Source organism: Delphinus delphis, chromosome 4, assembly GCF_949987515.2.
Source record: "Delphinus delphis chromosome 4, mDelDel1.2, whole genome shotgun sequence".
NCBI classification, from domain to species: Eukaryota; Metazoa; Chordata; class Mammalia; order Artiodactyla; family Delphinidae; genus Delphinus; species Delphinus delphis.
Window position 1 is genome coordinate 132050280 of NC_082686.1, and position 18290 is coordinate 132068569.

The 18290-nt window shown below is 38.4% G+C and overlaps 1 protein-coding gene across 4 annotated transcripts in view; it reads right to left on the minus strand.

Moving 5' to 3' along the window:
• The window catches only part of ATP2C1 (ATPase secretory pathway Ca2+ transporting 1), a 117449-nt gene that overhangs the window by 20943 nt on the left and 78216 nt on the right, over window positions 1-18290 (minus strand). For all 4 annotated transcript variants that reach the window (XM_060011468.1, XM_060011469.1, XM_060011473.1 and 1 more), the window contains 7 exons: window positions 17425-17491; window positions 13106-13230; window positions 11883-11980; window positions 8692-8787; window positions 8513-8602; window positions 6598-6702; window positions 1745-1901 (listed from right to left, as the gene is read on the minus strand). In XM_060011468.1, the coding sequence (XP_059867451.1) occupies window positions 1745-1901; window positions 6598-6702; window positions 8513-8602; window positions 8692-8787; window positions 11883-11980; window positions 13106-13230; window positions 17425-17491 (738 nt within the window). The remainder of the gene's footprint in view (window positions 1-1744; window positions 1902-6597; window positions 6703-8512; window positions 8603-8691; window positions 8788-11882; window positions 11981-13105; window positions 13231-17424; window positions 17492-18290) is intronic.

Sequence of the window (18290 nt, forward strand, 5' to 3'; positions counted from 1 at the left end):
CATTCTTATTCAAGCAGAAGGTATGAAGGATGAAATACATTTGGAAAACCATGGTTAGAGGCAAATGACTTCTGTTTTTCCAGTGTACGAGTCATACCTAACTATTTACGTAGATGTGAGCCCCAAACGCTTTCACTCTGGAGAGAATGAGCCACTTGACAGTCCCTAGTGTTGGAACAGAGGCAGATGGCAACAGAAGGGGGGCACTGAGTATCAATCTGTGTGTCAGCAAATCTTAAGAAAGGGACACCAGCTCCTGGCACTCTCAGTGAAGGGGTGGTATTAGCCCAGAGGTCAGTATCCTGTATTTATTTGTTTGCTTCTTTAGCACAAATGAAGATCTATTGTTACTGTTTGGGACAAAGATATGTAGACCTTTTCTGTGTGGAGGGCCCCCAACTTCCTCCTTTATATTTAAAACATAAAAACGAAACGTACTCCAATTTTTAAATTAACGACATGTATTTTAAGAAACTTAAGTTTTATAAAGTATAAAATAAGTTCATATCAAGTTAAACTTAAAATCTTTATTCATTTATTCTTTACTCTTCATTACGGTAACTTCAGCGGGAAGAGGAAAATGGAGCATAAGCAGAGAAGAGGAAAAGATGTGAAGCAAGGGACAAATGCCCAGAATGTTTCCCAAAGCCCTGTGAAACAAAGACGTTCTCCTCCACCAAGTCTTGTCTATTTCACAATGTTACCACACCAAACCACACATACACAAAGCTCCACAATCTTTCAGATGAAGAGAATTAGTCAAAAAAAAGTGTGAAATGTCTGTTACAAAAATTGAGGAAAACAGGGAGCACATACCAGACCTTTAAGACTGTCTAAATGCAACCCAACTTTGAAACCCTTTTGCTGTGAGCTGCTAAGAATAACAAAACACTGCCCTCAAATGAAGCCACAAGAATACCTTTCTAAACCTATCTTATTATAAGAGCAGAAGTCTTGTAAATTATACTTGTTTCCTGCTCCCAGGAACTGTGGTGCTTGACTTCCATTTTGTAAACAACAATAAAATTAAGGAAGCCAACTCTTCCAATTTCCTTGAGAAAGACTACATAAGTGCATGGGTGTGGGTGTGTGTATGTGTGTGTGTATTCCCCACAAGCCAGAAGGTAAAAACCAGGTACGGCCCCAAGCCCTGCTCTTCAACCCTACATACACACAATGTCCCTAGAAGAAGCGGCCGATGTGTGTGTGCACAGCAGACCCCCTTTCCCTGTCACTGTCCAGTCAGCAGCATTTCACAAGGCAGAGTCTGGGCACCTCTTTCCTCTCTGGTGATCGGCAAGGGAAGGAGTTAGCAGATGAGGAACAAGTAAGTAACCACCTCAGTTTAAAGAATTAGAGGCTTAAGTCTTTTAATATTTAGGAAAGTATTTTAGATTAACAAACAAGAGCCAGTGATAACATAAGGAAGGAGTAACACCACCTTACTTCTATCTATCCCTGTTCTCACAAGATAAACTTGTCTAAAATAAAATTTCTATCACCTGCTCAGAGACCACTGCAGGTCTGTAAGAACCAGAGATTTCATATTTTGCTACATTCCCAACTTTTTATGTTTTGGGAACATAGAAACAATTAGCCAACTAAAACCTAACACTTCAGAAATGGCAGGCTTCTACGAACCCTGGAATAGAGCTGTGCAGCTCAGAAGTGAAGCACGAATTCATCTGCAATTAAAAGAAGGCATTACCTCTTCACCTAGGGGACGGTGCTGAAATGGCCTTACCTCTGAGCCCTGCAGAGCCCATCTGGGCCTTCTCTTGTTGGTACAGATCTCTCTGCTGCTGGGTGAGTGTCAAGGTCTGCCCTTTGCTGTGATATGTAGTACAATACTTAATCACCTGTTCATAAGCACCCTTCATAAAACAAATCTCTGGTCTGTCCTAAGAAGAAAAAACACAGCAAATAAATTCAAGTTAATTTCAATTTGTATATATCTGCCACTGGAATCAAAAACAAGCGGCATGCATTCCCATAATCCCCAGGGAAGTTACTCAAGCCTAAGGCTTTGAACAGCACTTAAACTCTGAAGATTAAAAGTTCACATGGGAGTTTTCTGCATCCTCTTTAGAACACAGTATCTACTCCACACCCTCAGCGCCACAGTGAAGGCAAGGCTACACTCAGCTCCACACTAGGCACTCTCAGCTCACGATGTAACAGGAAAGGGAAAAAGATCTAACGTCAGCCCACAAGCAATGGTTTAGGCTTTCTACTACTGCTATTATATGTATACACGTGACCCCATTTAATTCTCACAACCACCTTGTAATTATGGGTATTATCAGACATTTTATTTTTTACCCTAGCAAAGTAATAAACAAAAACTTACAATGAAAACCCCCAGTCCCCTGCCTAAAACCTCCTCACCTCCAGTCCTACTCCACAGAGGCAAACCAATTTTATTTTATTTCTTTATAAATTTATTTATTTTTAATTTATTTTTTGGCTGGGTTGGGTCTTCGTTGCTGCGCATGGGCTTTCTCTAGTTGCGGCGAGCGGGGGCTACTCTTCGTTGCGGTGCGCCTGCTTCTCATTGCGGTGGCTTCTCTTGTTGTGGAGCACGGGCTCTAGGTGCGCGGGCTTCAGTAGTTGTGGCATGCAGGCTCAGTAGTTGTGGCACACGGGCTTAGCTGCTCCACGACATGTGGGATCTTCCCTGACCGGGGCTTGAACCCATGTCCCCTGCATTGGCAGGCGGATTCTTAACCACTGCGTCACCAGGGAAGCCCTTAATTATGTTTTTATTGCTACTTGTTCACTAAACAATTTTATACTCTGTCTACTGTGACAGGTGATCGTCTGGCCACCCCCACTATCTACTCCTTCTCCTCACTGTTATAATACATGCAGAGCAAAACTCACCAGTATTCTGCTCACTTTCTAATTCCTCACTGCTGAGCCAAGTGGCCACCAGAGCAGTTCACAAACTTCCCAGCTCTCCTTGGAGGCACACGGTAGAAATGCATTTCCCTGCACCTCTTACCACTCTGAAGTCAGATGTGATTTGCTTTGGCCAATAAACATGAGCAGTACTTGTGTCACTTCCAAATGGTAATTTAGGAACCAGTGCATAACGTGGTCCTCCTCTGCCTTGGTACGACAGTGTGAGCTCACACTGAGAGGAGCATCCATCTCTGTGGTCCCCAAGTGAGCAGTAACCAGATGTTACGGGGAAACAGGGAGCAGAAAGGTACGATGTTGTTTCCATGACCTACAGAAGCCAAATATATTTCTTCCTGTTCAAGTTTTACCTTTCATAAAGTTAATAATTGTCTCTTTTTTTATTTGCTTAGTTTTCTTTACACCTATTACTCATTATTCCCAAGCTCCTCCATGTCATATAAAGCCCTTCTCAATGTATTTTTCACATAATCCAATAAGTAGGTGAGCCATTACTCCCATATTATGACTGAGAACTCCCTCCTCGGGCTGTGCTCTCCCTTCCTTTTCCAGTGTGAGTTGGCTCATTTCCAGGCTTGCTGCATGACTGGCATCCAGGAGCTTCCCTTCACCCCTCTGCTGGTTAGAACTCACGAGGTTTTAAGTCTCCCTGTTCCTTGATTTATACTCTTACCTTGGAATAACACATCCATCAGTATCTAAGAAAAGCTGTGTGGGCTATACACTTTGAGGCTTGTTTGGAAACATTTTTATTTTACCCCCACATATGTAAGCTCAGCTGGGAAGAGATCGCCTCTCAGTTGAAGGCTTTCCTCCATCATCTTCCAGCCTCCAGTGTGCAGTGCTGCATTTGGAAAGTCCTAAACTTTGGTGTAGGACCTCCTCCCCCTTGCCCTTCCTCCCACCCCACAATCTCTGGAAGCTTTTAGAATGCTAAGTGCCCTCAAATTACTTGATCGTGGGCCTCGGTGTGTTTATTCTCTCACTCCCACCCCCCTGTAACATACACATTGTGCCGAGCAGCTGGTGGGCAATTTTATTCTAGAAGCTGAAGTTCTTCCTCTAGAAATTTTCCTGATGTTATTTGCTAAAATCTTCCCATTTTCTGTCACCACTATTAGGTGGATATTGGATCTCCTACATCAATTCTCTGATTTTTACACCTTACCTTTTGTATTGTCCACCTCTTTGACTTTTCTACTTTCTGACAGATTTCTTGACTTTATTTGAAAAACATTCTATTTAAAGTATCTTGTCATTTTTTATGGTCTTTGGAAATTTTCTTCAGCATCCAGCACTATCTTTGTTTCTGAGACCCTTTTCTCTGTTGGCTTGGTCTGTGTCTTTCATACTGAAGGCTTTCCCCAAGTATCTCGCAATCCCTGTCTGTCCATTTACATCCAAGACCAAAGCAAATAAAGGTCTAGAAACTCCATGGGCACTGCAGGGTTTATCAACTGGTAGCCCTCACAGTAGAGTGACAAGACGAAGACCAGGAGCAGGTAAACTCTACCAATGAACAAAGAGCTTATTTAGGACTACTCCATACTGTAGGGATCTCCCCAGGACCAGTCAGCTTCTCTAAAACTCTTCGATCTTCTGACTTGGAGAATGAGGATATGGGGATACCTACCTGCAAGCATTCTGAGAAAGTGGAGTTAGGACCTAGGACAACGGCTTGCCCTTAATCACCCTGTGTTTAGTCTTAAACCTTAATTCTGCCTTCCACTCTTGTCCCCAAGATGACATTTCTGGTCTGGCCTCAAGAAACAGAAAGGTAAGTGGGGGAGTTCTACTGGTTCCTCATTAGAATTTTAACCTGCTCTCCTCTTTTTAGCCACATGCCTTAGGCCCCACCTTCAAAGATACCTGTCCCCCTAAGTCTTTCCCATACTTCCTCTTTTTTAGTTCATCTTTTATTCGTTGGTTGTCATTTTGGTAGGTTCCAGGGAGAGAGCAGAGATAAATGCAGACTGTCGTGTTCAAATGAAAGTCCTCTAAAGACAAACTATTTGAGCCTGGGGCTGTTTTTTGTTTGTTTGTTTGTTTCTGGCTACATTGGGTCTTCATTGCTGCCCGTGGGCTTTCTCTAGTTGCGGTGAGCAGGGGCTACTCTTCTTTGCAGTGTGCGGCTTCTCGTTGTGGTGGCTTCCCGTTGCAGAGCAGGGCTCTAGGCACGCGGGCTTCAGCAGTTGCAGCACGCAGGCTCAGCAGTTGTGGCACACAGGCTTAGCTGTTCCGCAGCATGTCAGATCTTCCCAGACCAGGGCTCAAACCCCTGTCCCCTGCATTAGCAGGCGGATTCTTAACCACTGTGCCACCAGGGAAGTCCCGTGGGGCTGTTTTTAAACTGGTACATTTTTCATATCTGTGCCAGGCTGACCTCTTCTAGATCCTGAGTCAGGTCAGCGGGTTTGGGTTTTGTTAGTTAAATCTGTTGATTCTGTTTTCTAAGAGAACTCTTCAAGTCAGCAAATGGAAAGAATAATCACACCCTTTCTATACTTATATCCCGCCACTCCCTACCCCTACCCCCAACTGAAAAGAGTCAATGTACAACTTTGGTGAGGTTAGATTCAAAATTGCTGAAGCCAAATCTTCGAACTTTACATGAGCCACATTATCTTGAAGTAGTGTGTGATCATATATAAAATGTAAAGAAATACACCTTGCAAATAAACTCATATACATATTCTTGCTATGTAACTATATAGACAAGGGACATCAGCTAAAAATTACCTAACTCTGATGCAATTTTTGAAAGCTTTACATTACAAGGTTTAAAGTAACAGGCATTTTATTTTTATAGTTTTGTTTCCAACTGTATCCCTTCCCTGAAGTTTATAAAAGTTCCTTTAAAGACTAAACAGAAATCTTTTTTCCCCTCATCATCAGAGTTCCTGGCACAAGTTCAATGTTGAGCAATTTAAAACCAATGTTTCCTACTTATTATGGGCAAGGGAGAATCCTCTCACTACTTCCCATCTACAGAGATGTAACTGGTTTCTAATGTTTGCTCACAGGTAAAAACACATAACCGTTTATTAATTCCTAATAAAGAAAATGTAAAAACAGCTATATATTTTTAAGGCCAAAGTAAGTGTAAGCATCAAGCTGGTAATAGCAACTATGAGTGATATGATTATACACTGTAGATAACTATTGTACATAACTCTTACTGCACTGTGTAAAAATTTCTAAAGCACCCAGAGATAAGGTAGTAGCTTGAAATATCAGTGCATTTCGTTTTGTCAGTTTGTAAGCTGGATCAACTAACATGAATTATACACATTTGGTAACCATGTTTCCACAAAATAATGTAGTTTTTGTTCAGCCTGAAGACAAGACATTCTTCAGTGGAAAAACACAGACAGCAGAAACCTGTCATCAAGAACAAAAAAGATGTCGAAAGGCTTATGTCACAATCTCCAGGAGACTGAGACCAGGCTCCAGCTCACTTGAGCTGTTTGCTCACGCAGCAAAACTGACATGTCTATGCATAAATTCAAAGAGAACATGAAAACAACCAGGGATGAGTGTACTATGAATCACACACACTTCAGAGCTGGTCTGTGTTATGCTCAATGACTGCTTAAATCTAAAGGTGGATAATAAATGAAAAACAGTAATCTAGTTAAACAACACAGAGTAAGTTTTCTATAAATGGAAGGATACCTGCTGTGTTCGGTGCACACACTTAACAGCCATCCACTTCTGCTCAGAGCTAAAAGGGTATTCAGCTTTTCTGATATAATCCTGTTGAAGTCCATCAAGACCCATCTACATGGCACAAAAGGAAAGTTAATTCTCACCAACACGTGACTACTTTTTCCTTTAACAAAGAAACAAGGGTCACAACTTTGTAGGGAGGCTGGCTAGAGATACCTGGATTATTTTTCAAACAGCTGTGTTCCATCTATACCTACCATATTTCTCTGAACAGCAGCACACATGTTCAACATGAAAGCCTAGGTGTTTGATAAAGTCTAGGGCATGCTATTGAACTACATACAGAGCAAAACTTCAACACTGACTATATTAAAATCTCAACTGGCTCAAACTCTGGAAGGAAGCAGGATAACAAATAAAGGTGCCCAGCCAATACATACTTTATAATCAACAGAAGCTTCAGATTCAACTCCTCGCTTCTCTGGGATTCGAATTTACCCTGCCGGCTGCTGCCATGCTACTCCCTTTCACCCCACCCCTTGACATGCCAACTACTACCAATGCCATGTAGCTCTTCTCCTTCCTTACCCTTTGCATTTCCCACCAAATATTCAAAAATATTCTTTAAACTATTCAAAAACCTGGCTTATTGCTTTTTACTGTCTACTGAAACATGTTCAGACTCTCCTTCCTAGCTTTCAAAAATCCTCCAGTAACCCACTACACAGCCTACTTAACCACCCTCGGAGCCACTCAAACTGTTCATTTCATCTGGGTTAACCAAATTCATAAGCCATAATCCAGTCCATGCTTTTTTATTTCTCTGTGCTTTTATTCTTGCTCTTTCCCTAGCTTATCCCCCCACCCCCATCTAAATCCTTCCTTCCCTTCAAAGTCCAGGTCCCAAGTCCAAATGTGCACTCTTCTTACATACGGCTCGACTCCCTACCTAAATTGTGAGGTCCCCACCCATAAAGAGGCGGTTTCACACACTTTGTTTCTCAAAGAGAGAAAGTTAAATATAACACAATAAATACTTGTTATTTAACTTCGGACATCTTTTAAAAAGCTATACTATGCTGTTTTAGTTACAAGGAGAACAAATGATAAAGGAATGAGACTTTCTGTTAAGGAAACAGAAATAATGTATATATTATAGAAATACCAATTTTACTTTATCAAGTTAAATGTTACAACAACCTACCTTTCTATATTGAATCTCAATTCAAGCAACCTCATTTAGAGGCATCCTGTTTTATATAAGTCTCAAAGTTTCCTAAGACTGCTCTTAAAGGTAGTTTTATTTTTGTTATGGGAATGCCAGGTTGGACTTTTAGGTTTCTCATTTAATCAACTGTAGGACTTAGAAGAGGAGATCAATTGGGACAGATAAAAGGGTCACTGAGGGCAGCACCCCTTCTCCCCAACACAAACGCTAACTCTACACTCACTGTAAGAAATTGATAATGAGGAAGGGGAAGGAAAGGAAATGGAAGACTGGAAAAAGTAAAGCTGACTTCTCATGCTGGCCTTAATACCTTCATGTGGAAATACTAAAGAATGCTGCCTCTTACGCATTTGAAAATAGGCATTTATCAGCAATTACACACATTTATACAGCTTTTCACACTACACTCTGAATATTATGGAAGACAAGAATATTACTTCATAAGAACAAAACTGTCACTGGTCATGAGTTTGTATGCTGCATGTAGGAGATATAAAGTTATAGTGAAAAACCTCTATGCTCTGTATTTCCAGGAAGAATAAAATTGGTTCCCAAAAGGCAATAAAAACTATGAAATAATGTGAATCTTCTTCACTCTACACCTAAAAGCCAGTAATACTGAAATTTATGGCTTCACATTCTCTTGTGAGGGTGATATTTTCACATGTCAAAGAAGAGAGACCAGGCACATACCTTCATTGCAAGAGCAATTAAGGCTCCTTCTGTTGGTTTCCCCATTAGAGTGTTGTTTCTAATTACAGCATCATTGCACACACAGCCCGCCTAAGAGAAATACACATAAACTATGAACCCATCACTGCATCCTAAGTCATTATGAAGAGAGCCACTTTCTTAGAGAATGCAATATTTACCTCGACAATTCTGCTAACAGATGGGTTATAGAATCCATGAACAACATCACCATCAACAATCACTTCCCCAAATGGATTGTAGCCAACTCCAGTAACCTAAGGAATGTAGAGTCAATAATACCAGCAGACAGTGACAATACTTACGAAAACCAAAAGCTATGAGTTGCGTTCATTTCATTTTATACATCATGACACTGTTAGTGTGTACACCTAGAAAAGCATTTAAATTTGTCTGAAACAACATTAATAAAAGAATATAGATAGTAATTTTCACCACAATGGTAAACCTACAGTTAATTATACTAATAATTAACTACTAATTATGCTAATTAATCATTATAATGCATAGTATATTGTAAATAGAAACACGTAATTGTTAATATAATTAATATAACCTTATATTTCCTCTACTTACAATATACTATAGAAAGGATAAATAAACCATGAAAATCTCTATATATAAAGAGTGAGCTTAAATTTATATAACATTACATTTATGTAACACTACAATTTGCAAAGAATTCAAATCTATTACCACATCTAACATTCATGACAAACCTGTGACCTAGACAAAAGTAGAATTCTTTTTGCAAATATGCAGGCTCATAGACAAGTGATTTACCCTAGCACTTACAAACTACTTTAACATAGTATATATTACATGCAAATTTTTAAAATCAGAGACAAGTCAGATACTTATCCTATACAGCTAGAACAAACCAAGCCAAAGAAAAGTTAAATATCACAATAAAAATAGGACAGTTTAGAGGAATTAACAAACAGTTAATGTTTGACATATAAAATTATGGGCTTAAAACAAAAGAGAAACCTATATCTTACCTTTCATACCTGGACCATATAATATAAGCACATGTAACCCCAATGACCCTTCTGAGTCATCCAGAAAAGGCACATTCAACATAGCACTGGGTATCCTTAACCAAATCTAACACCGTAAATATCAATAGTCTCATTTTAAGACCTAGTAAAATGGAATTAAATAGACTTAAGTACAACTTCTGTCAATTTGTGAAATGCTTCCTTTGCTCAGACAATTGGCTATAAATACATTTTAAAATACTGTTCCCATCATCAATAGTTAATGAAAATTCCAGCCAGAAATCCCACAACGTCCAATACCAATCCAGAGATTGGAACGTGTGCACATACACTGACATGCACTTCAGGGGCTGCCAGTGTATAATTTTTAAAGTAGATTAATTCATCCATTCATTTATTCTTTCAGAAAGTATTTACTAGTATGAGGCAGACCCTGTGCTGGGCAACAGAGATCCTGCTCTATTATATTGGGTTGGCCGAAAGGTTCAGTTTTTTCCCTAAGATGGCTCTAGGAGCACTTAGTTGTCTTTAACTTCATTCAATACAATTTTGTTAGATTGTATGTGACAGCTGTTATACCAGTGTGCATTTAAAATAACGCTTATTAAAATTGGTGAATTTTTGTGTAGCCATTTTAATACTGAAGATTGAAGGAAAAAAGCAACATTTTCAGTATATCATGCCTTATTATTTCAAGAAAGGTAAAAACGCAACCGAAATGCAAAAAAAAAATTGTGCAGTGTATGGAGAAGGTGCTGTGACTGATTGAATGTGTCAAAAGTGGTTTGCAAAATTTCGTGCTGGAGATTTTTCGCTGGACGATGCTCCACGGTCGGGTAGACCAGTTGAAGTTGACAGTGATCAAGTCGAGACATTAATTGAGAACAATCAACATTATACCACGCGAGAGATAGCCAACATACTCAAAACATCCAAGTCAAGCGTTGAAAATCATTTGCACCAGCTTGGTTATGTTGATTGCTTTGATGTTTCGGTTCCACACAGGTTAAGCGAAAAAAATCTTCTTGACCGTATTTTCACAGGTGATTCTCTACTTATAATGAAAATGTTTCATTTTTAAAACAAATTGTGACAGGCAACGAAAAGTGGATACTGTACAACAGGGTGGAATGGAAGAGATTGTGGGGCAAGTGAAATGAACCACCACCAACCACACCAAAGGCCGCTTCATCCAAAGAAAGTGATGTTGTATATATGGTGGGATTGGAAGGGAGTCCTCTACCATGAGCTCCTTCCGGAAAACCAAACGATTAATTCCAACAAGTACTGCTCCCAATTAGACCAACTGAAAGCAGCACTTGACGAAAAGTGTCCAGAATTAGTCAACAGAAAACGCGTAATCTTCCATCAGGATAATGCAAGACCTCATGTTTCTTTGATGACCAGGCAAAAACTGTTACAGCTTGGCTGGGAAGTTCTGATTCATCTGCCATATTCACCAGACATTGTACCTTCGGATTTCCATTTATTAAGGTCTTTACAAAATTATATTAATGGAAAAAATCTCAATTCCCTGGAAGACTGTAAAAGGCACATGGGACAGTTCTTTGCTCAAAAAGATAAAAAGTTTTGGGAAGATGGAATTATGAAGTTGCCTGAAAAATGGCAGAAGGTAGTGGAGCAAAAGGGTGAATACGTTGTTCAATAAAGTTCTTGGTGAAAATGAAAAATGTGTCTTTTATTTTTACTTAATAACCAAAGGCACTTTTTGGCCAACCCAATACTTACATGGGAAGAGGGACAGAGGATTTCACCTGAACTAAGAGGTATGGAACTATGAAAAGGTGTAACACAGGGTGAGTTCTGGGTGGTCAGCAAAGCTTTTCTGAAGAAATGGGTTGGAAATGAGGTGCAAAGGTTGAAGAGGCATTAGACTGTCCTAAGTAGTGACAACAGCAGCAAAGGTCCTTCAGTAGGAGGAATTCTGTCACACTGAAAGAACCATAAAGTCAATGTATTTGGTGTATGGCGAGCAAAGGAGAGATACAGGCTGAGGAAGGAAACAAGCGACAGAACACGTAGGGCTGTGAGCAGCCCCATTTCAGGACCCTGGTCACAATGCGAAGCCACTGAAACATCTTCATTTAGGCATCCAGAGTCTGGTAATAGATGGATGTAGGGGAGACAGACGGAGAGGTGTCGAGGGGGATCAATGTTTCTGGACTGCACAACTGGAGCGGGATCAAGACTTGGGAGAATCACACGGGACAGAAAATCTTCAGCTGCTAACTTGCAGCCCTTCTAAAGACACTAGAATGGTTAGGAACACTAAACACCAAAACTTCTGAAAGGGAAATCTGCTGTTAAAAAAAAAAAAGTCTATAGAGTACCTCAGCACGCAGGCCATCCGAAGTAAATACGTGGGTAACAGTCATTTCATTCTTCGTCAGGGTCCCAGTTTTATCTGAACAAATCACATTACAGCAGCCTAAAGAATAAATCACTACAAGTCACCAAGAGTCAGGGAAAAATGCAAGTTCACATTAAAAACAAATCAAAGACTCTGGAAGCCTGCCCTGCTTCTATGAAATTTTGTACAAATCAAGCTCATGGATAATTTTAGGTTGTTTTCTCTCCTGTGCTTACTTCATCATGAGGTATGAACAGTTTTAATTAGATACTGATAAATGCTGACTTTTTCTTTATTTCCAGTTGAATTTCTACAAAGCTACCTGATAACAGCTTTATGTAGTGACTTTTCATGTAGTGAAAACTAGTGACATTTTCTAGAAAGTTTCAAGGTTACCTTAATATAAACCCATATAATATAAACCCATATAATTTTTTCAGCCATTATTTTAAGGAATTTTTGCCTTCTCAATATTAAAATGCGAACTAGAAGTTAAATTTAACATTTCTGAATTCCTAAATAAAAAGAAGTTTCATAACATACATAAAGTTACCACAATTTTCATATCACACATAAAATTGTTACAGCAATATAATTACTGTATGCTTACTGTTCTTAATAAATGCAACTCAAGAATGACATTTTAGGATCTATAATTATCAATTATCTTCCTTGAGATGTCAAAAGAAAACATTTCTCTGTCACTCTATGGTTTCATTTGTTACTTTTTTTTTTTTACATGATTTAAGCATTAGAACAGTCCATGATGCAGAAAGATTTAAAGCTCCCCGACCCAAGTAATATGAATTTTTAATGACCTTTTTTGGTTGTTAAAACCATACTCAACATTGCGACAAGCCAGACACCACCATGTAAACCTCTAAGACAGGGGTCCCCAACCCCTAGGCCACAGACCAGTACCGGCCCAGGGCCTGTTAAGAACGGGGCCACACAGCAGGAGGTGAGCAGTGGGTGAACGAGCGAAGCTTCATCTGCTGCTCTTCATCACTTCCCATCGCTTGCGTTACTGCCTGAACCACCACCAACCTCCCCCCGTCTGTGGAAAAACTGTCTTTCGTGAAACTGGTCCCTGGTGCCAAAAAGGCTGGGGACTGCTCTAAGACAAAAGCTGTAAAACCCAAAGACCCCTGTTGATGTAAACTATCATGTCAATGAATAAGCATGCTCTAACCAGAGACTTACCCAGAGTTTCAACAATAGGTAGTTTTTTCACAATGGCCCTTTTCTTCACCATTCTCATAACACCAAGGGCTAGAGTCACTGTGACCACAATGGGAAGACCTTCAGGAATTGCTGCTACAGCCAAACTGTAACCAGTGAAGATATAGCATTGAAGTATAAATTCAGTAGTACCCATAGCAATAATTTCAATTGGCTGTTACTTAAAGCAGAGGTTAAAAATGTAAAATTGTTGTTGTCAAACCCAAAAAAGGTCTCAAAATGAGGGAAAACTGATTAACATTTATTGGACACCTACTAGCTACGAGGTTAAGCACAGTGGTTAAAGAATATAGGTTCTGACATCAGACTGCCTAGATTTGTACCCCCAGCTTCAATTTTCACCTGTGTGACCTCAAGCTATTATGCCTCCACCTCTGTAGTTTAGTTTCTCATCTATAAATATAGATAATAACAGGTGTTCAGACAAAAACTTGTACATGAATGTTCATAGCAGCATTATTCACAATAGCCAAAAGATGGAAAGAGCCCAAATTTTCATCAACTGATGAATGGGAAACTGTGGTGTGCCCATACAAGGGAGTACTATTCAGCCATAAAAAAGAATGAAGTACTGATTCATGCTACGAATGGAAAAACCTTGAAAACATCATGGTAACTGAAAGCAGCAGGACACATGTTGTATGATTTCACTTATATGAGATATCAAGAATAAGCAGATCCAAAGAGACAAAAAGCAGTTTAGTGGTCGCCAGATGGTAGGGAGAGGGAAGAATGGGGAATGACTGAAAATGGGCCCAGGGTTTTCTTTTGGGAGTGATGAGAAAGTTCTGACACTAGATGGTGGTGATGGTGGTAACATTATGAATGTATTTAACTTCACTGAACTGTATACTTTAAAATGGAAAATTTTATGGTATGTGCATTTTATCACAACAAAAAAAATAATTACTTCATTATTTCCCTTCGTAATACTAAAAAAGAAAAACCACCTCAAATTAAATCTCTACTTTTGTCCCATTCCATATCTCCTGATTCTGCTACAGATAAGGACAGGTGCATGCCTATCCTTCATTCTAACAATGCTCCCTGAACTCCCTCTACTGCCCAGTTTCTACAATATAATCTAGATCCAATGGACCTTTACATTTAAATCATTTTACAAATGATTTACAGAGGAATAAAATGGATTGTGAAAAACTTCAATAGAAATTTTCATTTGAATTTTAACCCCAAACTATATTCCTGGATTTGAAAGTATATATATCTGAATGGACAACGCCCTTTGAATGCAACTGCTCAACTGTCATGAATAAATGTGGAACATATTCACCTTTTAAAACAGTGATTTCAAATTCAAAAACCATTTCTAACAAGTTTTAGCTTTATCAATTCTGGTTCTTCTTTTTGCATTTGTCTCTTCAAAATGCAACACTTCTGGAAATGTTAATGGTCCATAACTTTTAGGACAGTTATCTTCTCAGTAATACAATACTGCATGACAAATTCCTTGCTGTAGAATGACTAACTATAAGAGAATGCCTGTCCTTCCCCTTTCATCCTTAAAAATAAACAGTTCAGGGAATTCCCTGGCAGTCCACTGGTTAGGACTCAGCGCTTTCACTGCCAAAGGCCAGGGTTCAGTCCCTGGTCAGGGAACTAAGATCCCACAAGCCATACAGCACAGGCAAAAAAATAAAAATAAAAACCCAGTTCACTCATTAAAATTCAGGAGTTTGAGAAAATCTAGAGTACCATCATCCAAGCATTCAGTGTTGAGATTACACTTATATGATTCAATTTCACCTTCATCATTAGAGCCTACAGTGGTTGTCTCTTTGCAGTCATCTTCTGGTTTGTCTAATAATTATGAAAATTCTTCTGTCAATTCTTCTTTGCCATTATGGTAAAAAAATTAAAAATTCTGAATTTCTCAATTTTGTTTAATGAATGCAAAAAAATAAACAAAAAAAAAGACTACCAAGATTTTGTCTCCAGACTTTTCTTATACCTTTTAAAATGATAATGTAATGCTTTGGGCAACATAATAAGAAAATTAAAGGATAACAGAATAATAATGATTTATTTATTATTAGAGTAGCCTTATAAGCTACTTATCCTTCTGCTTTCTCATTGTTTTACTCATTTTTAGCACAGTTGGAAATAATTGTTAAAATACTTGCTAGGGGAATAAAACAGCCAAGATGTTTCAACACGCAGGAAAAATAAGTTCACTAAAGATCCCACATGTATTTTAGCACATATAAATGTACAGTAGACCCATATGGTTATTGCAAAATAGAATGAGCTTTATTTTATTTAAAAATTCCTAAATGTTTGGTCCTTTGGAAGATCCTGAGGTAGGAATAAAAGTCATGAGGTATTAATCTTCACAAATAGTCAGAACTGCTCCAAAAAAAAATACTCAAAAACGTGAGTCCAATAGATAATAATATGCCAATGGTTAATAAAATTCATGCCCCATTTTAAATTCATTTCATATTTAACCCAAGGCTCCTTTACACATATTTAAGCCAAGAGTTTCAAGTTGTATTTTTGCTCCTCCAAGGAAAAACTATAGTCCTTCACTGTATCACAAATATCTTTTAACTTCTTATTCATCCTACTTATTCCTTGTACTCCACTTGACTTTTTTTTTAATCCATTGGTTTTTATTCTGAAACTTGAACTATTACTTGCTAGGCCTATTACAGAGCTGTCATCCAGGATTTCTTTTCGTTAGAGGACTAGGTGAGTTCCACTTTTTCTTACACCCTACACATCATCTTCCTTTCTTTCACCCTTGTTTTGCTGGAATTCATACAAGAATAGGTAAGGGATAAATTTTTTGATTACTTGCTTATCCATTTGTAATTACCTAAATTGATACTTTGGCTAGACCTAGATTTATAGATTTAAAATCATTTCCCCCCATACTTTAATTGTACTGCCCCACTGTCTTCTAATTTAATCCAATGTTGCTGTGGATGAAGGTGTAATAAAATCCTTTTTCCCTTCTGTATTTGGTTAAATAAATCTCTAGCTCTGCTCCCTTAGTGACGACAGTATAGCAACTATGTTGCTAGGCAACACTGCCTATGATAAAAGGATCTCCTGACCGATAAATTATCCATGGACTGGGAGAATTATAATTATCTTACAGGAAGCTACAGCTTTGGGTTTCCTGAGTGTGGTGACTCTCATAACTGGGCACGTTTCTTGCAGGCATCCTGGAAAGTGTACGTTTCCAGAGATGCTGGCTCCTGTGGATTATGAGGTATTTTAACCCAGGACAGCTCCTGCCCTTACATGGTCACCTCATCTGCTTGTACCTAAGCTGAACTGCTACAGGGACTGCTGTAGCAACTCTCTCAGAAGAGGACGTTGCCCTGTGGTGCTCAGGACACAGGTACCGAGTATGACCTATGAAAGTCTCGTGAGTTGAAAATCTTAGTAGAGCCTAAAAAGACCCTGTGGTGGAAACTGTAGTTGCTAATGAGAAGTATGATACCAGTCTAATTTTCCTTCCTGTACAGATGACCTGACCTGTTTTCTTTAGTCTCACAATGATGTATCTGGGTTGGAGTTTTTTTTGTCCTGCTTGGCATTTGGAGAATCCTTTCAATCTATAAAGATTCATGTCTTGCTTCATTTCTTATATAATTTCTTCTTACCTCTTTTTAAATCTTCTATTACTTAGATATGGCATTTACTGAATTATTCTTTGTCACTTTTATCTCATTCTCTGTTTTAGACTTTTTACTCTATTTTTGGGGAGACCACTTCGACTTTATATCATAGCCTTTAAACTGAATCTTTAATTTCAGCAATCATAACCTTAATATCTTAAAAAAATATATTTTGGTTCTGTGATCCTTTTCTACAGCAATCTGTCTATCATGAATGCAGTTTCTTCACAAATCTCTGAAAATATGAAGGCTTTCTGTTTATTTTTAATTTTTCATCAATTCTTGCATATTTGGTTTTCCTCTGAGATGGATTATTCAATTTCTATATTGTGGTCTTTCTCTCTCATGCTCCTAGTTTTCAGTTTGGCAATCCTTAATTGTCTATATAAGTATAAAAAAGCAATATTGATTGATAATACCAGACATGTAGTGTGGGGTTTCTCCACTGCATATACATAGGTTTTCATTTTCCTGGAGCTCATTTCAACATATGAATTCTGAACTATTTAAGTAGAGTTGATATACTCTTATGTGCTCGTATAATACCTCCATAATGGAACATAAGCTATGACTAACAAAGAAATAAGAGCGGCAAAAGAGACTTCAAATTATAAACAAACTATCAGAACTTACCTTACACTAATAGTAAACATTTCCAGGATATCTTTTCCTAGTAACCAGCCAACCAACATGATGATACCTGTAACAGAATCAAACAGCTATTTTTCCCTTTTATATAAAATCACCTGGGCATAGAAGGGATAGAACAGAAAGTTGAGGGCAGCAAAAGTCCCTTGATATAAAAGGGAAAGTTTATCAGATCACAATTATAAGATTTTACAAGAATCCATTAAGCAGGTGAGATTAAATTAAGCTTAAGGTTAAAACTGTGTATGCATGCACACACCTAGTTTTACCTTTTGTTGCCACTGCTGCCACCCATCCCTTAAAGTAATAATATCTGAGAGTTCCCAATATAACAGGGGGAAAAAAAGAAGGCAGCATATACATATAGGTTTTCTCTTAACTATGAGGTTCGCAAAAATAAACCCTGGAACTTTACTTCTCATAACTCAATATCCAGACACTGCACATTAAGTTTGTACTACAAACCAAGGAGTACTTAGGACTTGGCTCAACGAATGATATAAGACATTGTAAGACAGTCAAAACTGCAATTAACATTTAAAAATTACGACCTTTACAGTGTTTAAAAGTTAAAAACGAATTAACATAAACCAAACAGCTGATTCTTTACTCTCTTCTTTAATCTTTATCTTTGAAAAGAAGGGGGGGCGCAAGGGATGTACCACTGGTTTTGTGAGGAAAAACACTGTATCAGAGTTTTAATAAAATAACTTCGAGACTGTATTCTAGATCAATATGGATATTGAAAACAAGGTTTTCTTCATCTTTCTGCAACTACAAAATAATGATCCAGATCCCATCCCAAATACTATCCTGATAAAAGAAATCTGTCCAGTGAATTATACCAGAGT